General features: G+C 45.9%; 1 protein-coding gene across 4 annotated transcripts in view; it reads right to left on the reverse strand.

The window, feature by feature from the left end:
* Positions 1-377: 377 nt before the first annotated feature.
* Positions 378-13802, reverse strand: part of LOC135906378 (putative helicase MOV-10) — a 125794-nt gene continuing 112369 nt past the window's right edge. For all 4 annotated transcript variants that reach the window (XM_065437768.2, XM_065437759.2, XM_065437750.1 and 1 more), the window contains 2 exons: positions 11591-11697; positions 378-667 (listed from right to left, as the gene is read on the reverse strand). In XM_065437768.2, the coding sequence (XP_065293840.1) occupies positions 567-667; positions 11591-11697 (208 nt within the window). In that variant the 3' untranslated portion in view covers positions 378-566. The remainder of the gene's footprint in view (positions 668-11590; positions 11698-13802) is intronic.

Genomic DNA, 13802 nt, shown 5'->3' on the forward strand with positions numbered 1-13802 from the left:
AACTTCTGTGGGCATGTATACAGGTCACCCCTATGCCTTTTCAGAAAAGAGCAGAAGCACATCGTATAGCTCAGCTACTCACAGATGTAAACATGTGCGAAAGCTTGAAATTACTAAAAGGAAGGCCAGCTGCCACACTAGTTCAGTTGGTAGAACAATGCATGTACTGTTCTACCAATTGAACTTACTCTATTACTGCTGTACCAATTATGGGTTAACTGTGCAACTACATACTGTTCTCCTTACTTCTTTCAATGTATACCTCTATTTTATTTATAAAAGCAAAAGCTTTAACTGCCTGATTGACAAAGAGCACATTAAACATTTATTTCTGCTTTCCCCAGTCAACATACAAGTAGTTTTAAAAAAGGACACAGTATGTTTTACTAATATTTAATGCAATAAAATGTTATAAACGGATAAGAGATAAACACAAACAACCCAGGACCAAGAATGTTGGCCTGTTTTGCAGAAGTTGGAAGCGACATCATTAAAAAAAATTCACAGGCTGTTTTCACATTGTAAAAAAATCTACCGAGACCACTTGTGCTTGGTGAAAACTCTGATCACAGCTCCTCCCTCCATTGTGGCTCTTCTTGCAAAGTCTTTTGTGTAATTGGAATTTTCCCTTGGAAGATAAGTTGATCTTCTGGTGACAGGCCCTCTCCTGCAAAAAGAATTAAGTTCTGTTCTACAGGGAGTTATATATACATATATATATACTTTTTTTTTTTCAGGACAGTTAGGTGTTGCAAACAATGGTTAATAATTCAATACTAATGCAAGTAAAAGACAAGCATAAAGACATTTGTCACTGTCCTTTAATACCTTAACCATCAAGAGACTTGTTTGACCACACACAGATCTTGATCTCAGACAGTGAATTAATGATAACTTATCTTTATGAATGAGAGGTATCACCTGGAATTTAATCCAAGGAAAATCAGATCAATTTCACTTGTATTCACATGCACATACGTGCCCTCCGACTGTTGGCAACATTCATGCCTTGCATATCTGAACACCGATCATTGTTTCTCATAAAATAAAACTAATAATAGCGCAAATGATCTAAACTCGATGAGATGCAGTACTAAAGCATATTTCAGTGGTCCAACACAATTAACATGCGTGCAGGTGTGCAACATTGCATAAGTTAATTTAAATAACTAGTGGTCAGTGGAAACCGGAAAATAAATTAGTCGATGTGAAAACTTCACTCTTTTCGCACTCATGCCACCGTTCACCAGGCCCCTGCACAAATAAAGTCAACGTCCGATTTTTCAAATCAAACTCCCTAAGGGCTGGGCTACAAAAATGTTCAAAAAATCAGGCAATCCGAAAAAAAAAAAAATGAATGCATGCCTTTTACGACCCGCAAGAGCTCAAATCGCCGCAGGGAAGTCCGAAATAGCTTTGAAGGCCTGCCAGTACACTTACTAGTCGCATCGGTGCTCGTACTGTGACAAAGGATGGCGGGTGCACGCACGACTGTGTCCCGTGACAGTACGCCCCTTCCATTTCTGGTATGTTTCACCACAATACAATGCAAATGCTTCGCCGCGTTACACCGCTTTCTTGCAGCGGAGCACATATTTGGAAACCGGCATTATGCAACACTTGAATCTTGCTGTGCTTTCCGCGCTTCGAAGCCATCGGCGACGTTGACAACGGCGAGTGCTTTCATGAAAAAACAGCGCTGAACAAATGAAAGCTTGGTAGCGAACATCGAAGCAGCTAGGCCTAGCGTTAGCAGTGTGTTCAATGGGGCTGGTTGGTTCATCTTTAGAATAAAAACAGGATCAGCGCTACACAGGACGAGCGAGTAAAGAGCACAGGACAGAACGCTGACTAGCAACCAAACGCTTTATTTGCAGAAGCAGCATATAAAGACATCATTAAATGTGACATAACAGAAAAAGAAGGATAAGAAGGATAAGCGCCAGACAAGGAGATAATCCAGTTCTGTTTTTACTCTGCCGCAGTAGTGGCTACGGCTGCCAGTGGATCGGTGAGCGAGAGCGCTGGTTCGAGGCTACGAGATAATCAAAATGACGGCGCTGGCGGATTTCGCACCTGCGGTCACGGCAAAGCGTCCGGAAAATCGGACAGTGAAGGTTTTCAGCGTCCAAAATTTCACAAATTGGCTCTATGGGGTCCGCAGCAGTGCCCCGAAGGCGCTCCAATTATTCGGTATGTCCGAAAAATTGGTGGCTGATTGTATATCTAAGCACACGACTTGTCAACTTCAAGCGGCCCACCCATGGGCCTGCCTTCGAGCTGCAAAGACTGGAATGGCCTTTCCCATGACATCACTGCCATCAGACGCCCACATTTTATAATGGACACCTGTTTCTAATACAGTCAAACAAACGATCGTTATAACGAACCGGGATATAACGAAGTAGGTGAAATTCCCCTTGAATTTCCTTTCAAGATTCATAGTGCAGCTCATGCAATAATGGCTATAACAAAGCAATAGATATAATGAAGTAATTCATTATAAAGAGATTTTACTGTACTTACTTTTATGCGGGTTGACAAGTTCCAGGACTCATGTTCATACTCTGTTACTGCTAACAACAGAAAAGTGTTTAGCATGTCGGGCTAAAGCTATGATATTGTCGCACCAGTACTCCATGAAGAAGAGGACAACATGAGTAAGCAGGAGCGTTTTGTCAAGGCGCAGTAAAGAAGTCGAAGTTCCGCTCAGTGTTAAAAAGGCAACTCGCTGCTGTGCCTCCTGAATAGCGCTCTACGACCCGTTTTTGACATTATGACATTGGTAGAGGTGCTGGAGCCTGCAACCCCATGCGAGCAACCCCTGTTTGGAACCTTACACCCAGTTCTGAAGCTTCACCTCTCGTAACGACTTCAGTGCACCGTTTCAGTCAGCGCCTGCTCAACCTGAGCCCAGACTTCCCTCCTGTTGCGACTCCCACCAGCATGGCTACATCATCAGTGCTTCTTCCTCCTTCACAAACGGTGGCTAGCCTTTCCCAGGTGACTCTTGAACACCCTCACGTCCCCGAAATATTCCACGGCGATGCTTTTGAAGATGTCAAGGACTGGCTTGACCAGTATGAACGTGTCGCTCTCATAAATCACTGGAATGACCAACAAAATCTTGCCCATGCTTATTTTGCACTAGAAAATAGAGCTCATACATGGTATGCGAACAGGGAAGCGAGCTTCCAAACGTGAAGAAATTTTTGTGAACAGCTCCTCGATACATTCTCGAGCTCAGACTGGCGCAATTACGTGCAACAGCTTATTGAGGCTCCAGTACAGAAACCCAATGAAACCATCACCATGTATGCAGAAGATATGGCCCATCTATTTCGCCGAGGTGACCCCGATATGACCGAGGCAAAGAAAGTGCGTCATCTGATGCGGGGAGTTAAGGAACCACTCTTTGCCGGTCTTGTACGAAACCCACCAACAACGGTCGACGAATTCATCAAGGAAGCAACTGTCATCGAGCGGGCACTTCAGCAACGTAGCCGCCACTTCGACCGCCAGCCCAACAACACGCCAATCAGCTCCACAGCTCAGATAATTGACCACACTGCCTTACGTGTCATGATTAGAGACATCCTGCGTGAAGAGCTGCGGGCCCTCGGCATTCCTCCTACAGAGTCGCCGGTCGTTTCTGCTGCTGAAGTTGTGCACCAGGAGTTGCAGCAAGCCTTCTCCTCACCAGCCCCATGTCCAGCAACACATTCGCCAACCTATGCCAACATGGTCTGACGTCCTTCCCCTTCGCCGCCATTAACGCCATTTCAGCCACGGCTTGTTCCCGTGCCGTGATGGCAATGGGAGTCCATGAGACCTCTAGTTTGCTATACCGACTTATGGCGTGCATCGCCATCGACCATCGACCACTCTGCTTCCACTGCGCCGAACCAGGTCACATTGCCTGTTACTGCCCCCATGCAGATGCTAGAGCCAACTCCTTTTCGCCTGCCGCTTCTCAGCACTTCGATGACCGTCGCACCCCGAACAGTGATCAGTTGTCACCCCGCCAAGCAGCTTCATCACACTGTCGTTGGCAGTCCCCATCACCTGTACGTTACACTTCCCCAAACCACCAGACTTTCACCACTGACATCGGCAGCGGTGGTCGCTCCCCTAGTCCACGCAGGGAAAACTGACGGCAGTAACCTCCGGGGGGAAGGTTGCTTTGTATTGAGATACCAAAAATACTCGCCACGCTCTCAACGAAGACGAGATGACGACGACAAATGCTAATGCCGACCAAGACAACACGACAATGACAAATACTCACGCCGACGAAGACAACATGACGATGACGAATACTCATGTCGACGACGTTGCCCGTACCGATCTCAGCATTCTGGTGGATGGACATCACGTCACCGCACTTGCTGACACTGGCGCAGACTTCTTGGTTATGCGGCAAGAGCTGGCCAACCGCATTAGGAAAGTGAAGACAGCATGGACAGGGTCCCACATAAGAAGTGCTGGGCATCAGCTAATGACACTAACAAAAACATGCACCACCCGAATTCCCCTCGGTGATTCCAGCTTCGTTGCCACTTTTGTCATTCTCCCTGACTGCTGCAAAGACCTCATCTTAGGGATGGATTTTCTGCGAGATCACGGTGCAGTTATAAACATTCCGGAACATATGGTGACGTTTTCTGCCAGCCCATATGGTGACACGATAAATGATGGGACACACGAGCGTTTGCGAATCACCGACGATGTGACCCTTCAGCCACGATCCTGCTGCCTTGTCTCTGTATCATGCAAGAAACCCTACCACGGGGAGGTGATTGCAGAGCATATTGTTGCATTATTGCTCACGCAAGGCCTTTCCATTGCTAGAGGCGCACTCGACATGACTCATGGGCATGTGGAAGTCCTTTTCACGAACTTCAGCAACCAACGCCGTCACATCCAGAAGGTTACCACAATTGAATATTGCAACGACATCACCCAAGTGAAAGATTGTTTTTCTCTACAAGAAATGATCGTGCTGCCCTCGCCACCTTTGTCTGTCGACGTTAGCTCCACCCTGTCACCTTCAGAGTGGCAGCGCCTATTAGAGCTAATACACCAGTTCGAAGATTGCTTTTCGACTACGTCAAAGGTCAAACAAACACCACTGACCAAGCACCATATCAGCACAGCCGATTCGACAAAACCCCTACTGTGTAGCTCCAAAGGAGCGTGAAGAGATTCAAAAACAAATGAAGGAGATGCTCGAGGGTGGTGTGAAACAGCCTTCAAAAAGTCCCTGGGCGTCACCCATGGTATTAGTCCAAAAGAAAGATGGCAGTTTGCGATTCTGAATTAAGCCAGGTAACAAAGAAAGACGTCTACCCGCTGCCATGCATCGACGATTCGCTGGACAGGCTGCGGCATGCATGTTATTTTTCATCAATGGACCTACGAAGCGGGTATTGGCAGATCGAGGTAGATGAGAGGGATCGTGAGAAAACTGCCTTCGTGACCCCCGACGGTCTTTAGGAATTTAAGGTCCTTCCTTTCAGTTTGTTCTCAGTGCGTGGTACTTTTCAGTGTCTAATGGACACTGTACTATCAGGTCTGAAGTGGCAAACGTGCTTGGTCTATCTAGACAACGTCATAGTGTTCTCAGCTACATTTGAGGAGCCTCTAAGCCGGTTATCACTGTTCTCCAAGCCATACGCTCGGCTGGCCTGACATTAAAGCCAGAGAAATGTCATTTGGTTTCAGTGAACTGTGCTTCCTCAGCCAAGTCGTCAGTCACGAGGGTGTACGACCTCATCCAGCTAAAATAGGCGCTGTGGCCGAATTCCCCACACCGTCTGACAAGAAGGCAGTGAGGCGCTTTTTGGGGCTGTGCGCCTATTACCGACGCTTTATTGCAAACTTTTCATGTATTGTGGCGCTGTTAACATGCCTGACATGCAGCGCTGTTAACATGCCTGACACGCAACAATGTTCCCTTTCTATGGGGAAAAATGAGCAAGTAGCATTTAGCGAACTATGCCAACGCCTGCAAACGTCTTCTGTTCTTGCGCACTTCGACCAACATGCTCCTACAGCACTTCACACTGATGCGAGCAATGTTGGTCTGGATACCGTACTGGTGCAGTGGCAAGACGGCTCCGAAAAAGTAATTGCCTACGCTAGCCGATCTCTCTCTCCTACGGAGGAAAACTACTCGACTACCGAGAAGGAATGCCTTGCCGTGGTGTGGGCGGTTATCAAATTTCGCTCGTATTTGTACGGCCGTTCATTCAAGGTTGTCAGCGATCATCATTCTCTTTGTTGGCTGACTAATCTGAAAGATCCATCTGGCCATCTGGCGTGCTGGAGTCTTAGGCTTCAGGAGTTCGACATGACCATAATTTACAAATCAGGGAAGAGGCACGCCGACTGCCTCTCGTGGTCACTCGTCGAGTCCGCAGGTACCGATGACATGGACCTGGACACTGCATTTTTGGGCGTCGTCGATGCGGTCACCATTTCACAGCAGTAGCGCCACTACCCATAGTTGCTCCCACTCATTAATTTCTTGGAAGGCGGAAGTAAAAACGTTCTGCGACACTATGCCAGGGAACTGCCATCGTTTGCCTCATGAACGATGTTCTCTATAAGAAAAATTTTTCTGCCAGTGGCAGCACGTACCTGCTTGTCGTACCGGCATCACTTCGAAAAGAAATAATAAACGCATGCTATGATGAAACCACCGCAGGTCATCTAGGTTGCACGATAACATTGTCCCGACTCTGACGGAAGTATTACTGGCAGAAGCTACCCGCTGCTGTAAAGCATCACGTGCAAACATGTGCGGACTGCCAAAGTGGCTCCCGGCAAGCTCGCAGGTCTCTTACATCCGGTCGAGGTACCAGGCCAGCCATTCGCACAAGCTGGAATGGATTTCCTGGGCCCATTTCCAACTTCTACAGCTGGCAATAGATGGATTACCACCACCGATTACCTGACGCGCTGCACGGAGACGAAAGTGACACAGCGGGGCACAGCAGTTGAAGCAGCTCATTTTTTCGTTGAAAACATCGTCCTTAGGCACGGCGCCCCGAAAGTAGTCATCACAGACAGGGGAACTGCCTTCACTGCCGAACTACCTGACTCGCTTCTCAGACTCAGTGGTACAAGCCACCGGAAAACAACCGCTTATCATCCCCAGACGAACAGACTAACTAAGCGTCTTCATAAGACCCTCGCAGACATGCAATGCATCTATGTCAATGTAGAACATATGAACTGGGATCAGAGTTTGCCTTACGTAACATTCGCCTACAATATCACTCGACAAGTAACTACTGGAATGACACCGTTCAGCTTGGTCCACGGTTGCGAAGTCACGACAACACTGGATGCCATGCTGACGATTGAGTTTGACGACCTACCTACCAACGTTGACTAATTTACTCAGCGCACCGAAGAAGCCAGACAGCTTGCCCACGTACGTATCTGCATTCAGCAAGACCATGATGCGAAACAGTATGATCTTCGACACAGGTCCGTTTTCTACACTCCCGGAGACAAAGTATGGGTCTGGATACCCATACGCCGTCATAGAGTCTGCGAAAAGCTCCTAAGACGGTACTTTGGGCCGTACAAAGTAATCCGCCGCCTGAGCGACGTGAATTACGAGGTCGTTCCCAACAGTCACAATAGCTCCAGCCGCCGCAAGCACTTATCGGAAGTGGTGCATGTGGTACGGATGAAGCCATACCTGTTCACCTAACCTTTGCCTTTTTTTTTTTGTTCTCGTCGTTTATTTGTATGTGTGTGTGTGTGTGAGACTCTGTTCTGTTGTACTCTGTCAGATTGTCTCGTTGTCCCAATTGAATTGTGCATGGGTACAATGCTTCCTTCGAAGGGACGCAAATGCCGGGCCAGTACTCCATGAAGAGGAGGACAACGCGAGTAGGCATGAGCGTTTTGTCAAGGCGCAGTGAAGAAGAAGAAGTCGCAGTTGCGCTCGGTGTTAAAAAGGCGACCCGCCGCTAAGCCTTCTGAATAGTAGCGCTCTACGACCCCTGTTTTTGACGTTGCGACAATGTTCCTCTTTTGTGGGCAATGTAAAACTTTGGTAAAAATAGTATCTCTGTTTTTATAAACAGTGGTAATCAAAAGCACATGAATTCCCACATTAGACAAAGAGCAAACATCAAGTTTTGCTGTAAGATAGGGAGATCCAACCAAGATTTTCGAATTTATGAGAACATTTACCACAAGAATGCCTTATTTCATGGCCATGCATTTTAATGATGTGTCCAATTTCACGAGGGACATGAAGATGTTTGTGATGACCCAAGAAATGGATGCCTGTCAACCAGTCACAAGTTTTCGAGCACGATACTTAAAGAGGTTCTTTTTTTTTTCGAACCCTCTTTTATTCCAATAATTTTCTGATCCCCTTGGAGTTTGAATTAACAAGGTTCCACTGTCATACTGACAGTCATGTGTCCCCATGTTCACCAATATGCTGATAAATCTGGTACCGCTAGTCACCGCTTCATGAAAAAGCATTCTAATGAACACAAGGCACTGCAGATGCAACAATAAGCTAGCTATGTGTGTAAAACATTGCAAAAAGCCGTGATTCTGGCTTTGAAGCTAAAGCAATGTTCAACAATCAGTAGAAATGCTAGGCCTGATTGCACAGGCAACTTGACACCTTCCATAATAAAAGGGTCTGTGCACACATACAGCACGTTTATTGCCCTGCTGAAATCAGTGGTGCCAACACCCATTTTGTCCATTTCATGCCCATGCAGGCATCAGCAGCAAAGTGCCAGCTGGTACAAAAATGTAGCCACAGAGACTTGCATGCAATTCTCAAACCTTGGATCTCAAACGAGGATCACGTTTTGCACTTTCTTTTCAAGTGGGTTCATTTTTTAATATATATTGCACACTGATAGTTAACTAGGCTGCTTCGTACATATAAAATCTAAGATAGCGCATTATCATGTGACAGTTTACAATTTTGCATATTGAAGCTTGCTTGCTGCTACATAAAAGAATACTATATATATATTTACAAGTGAAAAATATTTTGAAGATGCTGCTCCTTTCGAACTTTCTGTTCTGCTTAAGACATGCTTCACCCTATAGTTTTTTTCTGTGTTTTTTGTATTGCAATAGCAATGATACAAACACTCCAGGCTCATTTACTTCATCGCCATACTATCCCAAGTAAAGTGCAAGGAGAATGAGCGGCAGCAGCATATGCTGATGGCTACATGATGCTGTGCGAGGGTGAGCTGAGAAGGACAATGGCTTGAAGCACACAGTCTTCCCAGATGCCCAATGTTGGAGGTCATGTGATCGAGCCCGCATTGCTCCACGGTTGAGGAAGCTAGAGGGAGAGAGCGCACCCCTTCAGGAGATGTACTCTCTCCTCCTCTAGCCTGACATTGGCTGCCTGCATATCCAAGTGCATATGCAGCCCATGGACGGTATGTTAAAGGCTATCTGCTGCGGGTGAAGGGTGAGCATGCAAGGGGGAACCAAGATGGCTGGAGACTTCATGCGCGCTGTCTTCTTGCACGCCTAGTGTTGGAAGTTACATTATCCGAGCTTTGGAGACGCAGCACATTTGAAATGGTGAAGCAAGCGGGAGCATGGAACGTTCGCTTTGGGACATGCACGAACACTCCCGCTGCCAGAATTCCTCATCCCACCAGCATTGTGACAGCAAGTGCTCATGGTCATCAAGTGAGATCTGTTCATGTTTCCTGGTGCGCGCATGACACAACGCTTGTTTAGTTAGTAAGCAAATCTGACTCTAATTTAATGGGATAGAAAACTACAAACCTTACTTCATGTATTTGTCTAATACTTTGCTATCGCTGTCAATGCTTCACCTTTGGGCAAAACTATGACTTTTTGACCTCTGTAAACTGATCTTATCTCTGCACTGTAAACTGCACTGTCAGTTGTTTCTCGTTTGCTTATTTTTGCTTGTTTCTTCAGACTACTAGCTTAAATTACTCCAACCCCTTTGCAATACCTAGGCCCTGCATGCACTCCCTTGAGTAAAAGTATACCGACCAGAGATTTCGCGATAAAGCCGATTTTCTCCTCCACCTGTGAATGTAACTTGAAATTGAGGACTGCACTCCGAACTTTGTATCGCGTGCTTTCCAGTGCACTCCTCAGTTTCACTTTGTTCATCTTAATTAAATTAAAATTACCTAGTTTTTTTTTTTCAATAAGCTTGTAATCCATACAATTTTGCTCACAGGCGTACAGTAAATCAATAAACATCACCTTTAGAAAAACACCACTCAACTTCAGCTTAAATTTCATTATTTGTACACCCTAGTTCTAACCCATCAATGCTGGAGCCACTGCAAATTTTCTGTTCCTGTCTATTGTGCTACCATAACATAATGACATGGCCAGATGCTTTCCATACAGCCGCATAATGTGCACTTAAAGGGCCTCTCACCAGGCCCCATAGCAAATCTTGGTTATACACTGGAAGTTGTTACGTGTTAGCCTCTAGGGACCATTCTGCCGCAAAAGCTTTTCAAGTCGGCTCATTAATAGCCGAGATAGAAATATTTCAGTGCCGTGAGCACATGATTTCAGCAGGTGGGCTCCAATGCATAGTGAGACTCCCTTTCCACTCGCCCCATCTAGCCTTCGCAAGTGAAATTCCTTCCCTGCGTTTCCCCACGTCGAGCCTCGAGGATCGCGTGACACATACGGCACGGGCGTCCCCTTCACTTGTTGTTTTCTCCTTGCTTTTTTTTTTTTTGGCATTGCGTGTGAGCTGTTATCGTATCGCGTAGCGCACAATTTTGCACACTGTGCACAAGGACACATGACTAGCGGTATAATTCAGTGCTACACAATTACTGCGGCAGAACAAGCGGACTGCAGAGCATGATCACGGCACCAGAACACGGTAGAAAATGGCATAATTTCAGTACCTGCGCACGTGACCGCACGACCGTGGGAACAAGCAGATGAAGCGGAAGTACATCTCCATTGCTTCAGTGCGAAGTAAAGCAAAAAACATGCAGACATTCCATTTGAGTGTTTTATTATTTCTCTAAACTTCAATTCGTTAATTCAAGCAACAGATCACAGAAATAACAGATGGTGCCTTGATACCACGAGCATCACCACGAGCGACGTCACACTGTGGACTCTAGTATGTAGGCGCACGTACGCAGCTACGTCACCCTCCGGCTTGGAGCGCGGCGGCCGCAAGAAGAAGGAAAAACGGCGTTCGGTTTGAAATTTCAGATTTTGCCGCGGCGCGTAGCGATGTAATACTTTGTAGACGTGATCATTATCACGCAATGTATGCTCTGCACTTGTAAGCTCAAAATGGCCAGACCTGGTGAGGGGCCGTTTAAGTTTTAGTGCCGGTCTGTCCGAGGCTGATAGCACTTTCATACATCAATAATGCCGACTTACAAAAGCAACTCAACAAATAAAGTTGCAGTATGTACCAGTCTAGAGCAAGAGGCTTGTGTCTTCAAGGTACTGCATCCATACTGTAACACTACACAATAACTACACAGCTAAAAGACCGAAAAGATTTTGACAAATGCAGAAATGTGAGCAACACAGCCCAGTGTCTCACCGATTCCTGCTTTTGCAAAGCGGTCCTCAAGGTCACGGATGTGCTCATCACCATCATTGTATTCCACACCTTTCATGGCCCCCTTCTTGCGACACAGCTCGATGAGTCTAAAATTAGAAAGGGTAGTAAATAAAATGTGACTACTACAGCTGGAATAGAAAAAGAGCAGAGACTATGGCTTTCATTGGCTGCTGAATGCAGATAAGTGAAAAGTTACTTTCATCTTGAAGACATGCAGCTGTATTACATAAACAAGCTACACAGACAATTTGTTGCTATATAAACTGTGAAGTGCACAGTGTGCACATATTGCATACCACCTGCTAAAATGGGAAGAGCCAGAATGCACATTTTTAATTTTCCTGAGCTGCCTTCTGCTACATGCCGATGAAAACAAAACTTTAGAAGGGTGCTGGGGCTTTCACCGGTTGATTTGTGTACCTGTGTCCATATTGAGTGCGCGTCAATTGTGCATTTCATGGATCGCGAAACATTATTAGTGGCTTCTTCGGGGCAGCATGTCATTTCTGGAAACCATGTAGCACTCACCGATGACTGGGTGAGCAGGCCTGAGTGCGCTGCTCTGCAAACAGTGTGGCCAATAAAGGCAGGCTGAATTCCGTTTGTCGTTTCTGATTTCTGCACTTGAAGCTTGCTTTTTGTATTCTTTTTACTCATTATTTAGACATTTCTCATATTCAAGAAATCGAGCACAGCCTTCTGCATCAGATTTATCAAAGCTGTGCACTCGTTTACATCGATATCTACAGCCGCAGATCATTGTTAGCGTCAAATATTGTGAAAAAGGTGCATCGCTGATATGAAATAATTTCGGAACGTACCAGAACATAGACATCTACGCAAATGTGCCGTGTTGTTCCACCCAGAGCAATGTGAGCTGCCGAACCATTTAAGCAACGGCAACTGTGATCCAGATACATATATTACAAGCCATTAATTTATTACCGATTTTCACTTTTCTTTAACTCCATCATACTTACAGTTTGCGCGTGCCATAAAACATTACAGTCTACGATCATTACAACGGGCCTGCGTACAACAGACTTTAGAATATAAAGGACCATATTTAAATCCTAGTTTGCTTTACCTGTGAATACTTTGTTTAGCGCAAAACAACAGACACAAGAAAGACGACCCCCCCTCCACCCCCCACCCCCCCATGACAAGGCGCTACTCTCAACTGACATCATTTTATTGCGTCACTCCTTTACAGACCGCTGAAACTAGAGGAACATGCTCAGTGAGCACCATGTGGTGAAATAACCAACATCCGATCACAAGAGCGCACTCATGCGACAGAATCCAAAAAACCATATTCAGCACTGTACAAGGTTAAAGAAGGCACACTAATGCACTGTGACCCCAATGACTGAATGAAGAATGCTTCCGATAACTCTCGGGCGGTGGTGTCACAGCTCTTTTTCAAAATCGCCGGATCGCAAAACATGGGTTCGCACTTGCGTATTTTACAATGCTGAGCCAGATGGGAACCTGTGCCTGTTGGTATGGATCGCTCATGTTCTCTAAGGCGCTCGTTAACACAGCAGCCTGACTGCCCTAGATACACTTTGCCACATGACAAGGGGATCTTATATACCACACGGACGCTGCAATCTACAAACTTCGCGTGGTTCTTTTCACAATCTGGTTTTTTACTTGTTTTAGAAATACAGCTGCACAACATTGATAGTTTCTGAGGAGCAGAAAACACTACCGGAATTTGGTATCTAGCGGTGACATTCTTTAGATTGTGAGCCACTCTATGGCAATACGGCACAACTTCAGGCCTCTTCTTTTGTGTAATACACTTACTTTTGTGCCGCTTCCCTTTCAGTTACTGAAGCAATATCTCCGAGATTGACGTCACCACCACACTTGGGTAACCAGCAGCCTGCAGCCTATTTAACTGTGCAATGAAACTCAGGTTCGCAGAGTGATGACAAGATTTTATTAACGAAGATTCTAGACACATCAAAGCAATGGCGCGTTTCACAATCTTTGAGTGCGCAGATGCGCAAGGTAAAAAGTTCCTTACGTGCACATGGCGAGTACATCCAACAGGCATGGCCTGTTTGTAAGGATAGCTGCAAATCTAAAAACTGGAGTTTACCGTCCCTAGATAGCTCACGTGTGAAAGTTAAACCTTTGCCATTTTCATTGAACAGAGCTAAAATGTCAGCTACCGTAACGG

Source organism: Dermacentor albipictus, chromosome 1 (genome assembly GCF_038994185.2).
Source record: "Dermacentor albipictus isolate Rhodes 1998 colony chromosome 1, USDA_Dalb.pri_finalv2, whole genome shotgun sequence".
Lineage (NCBI taxonomy): Eukaryota > Metazoa > Arthropoda > Arachnida > Ixodida > Ixodidae > Dermacentor > Dermacentor albipictus.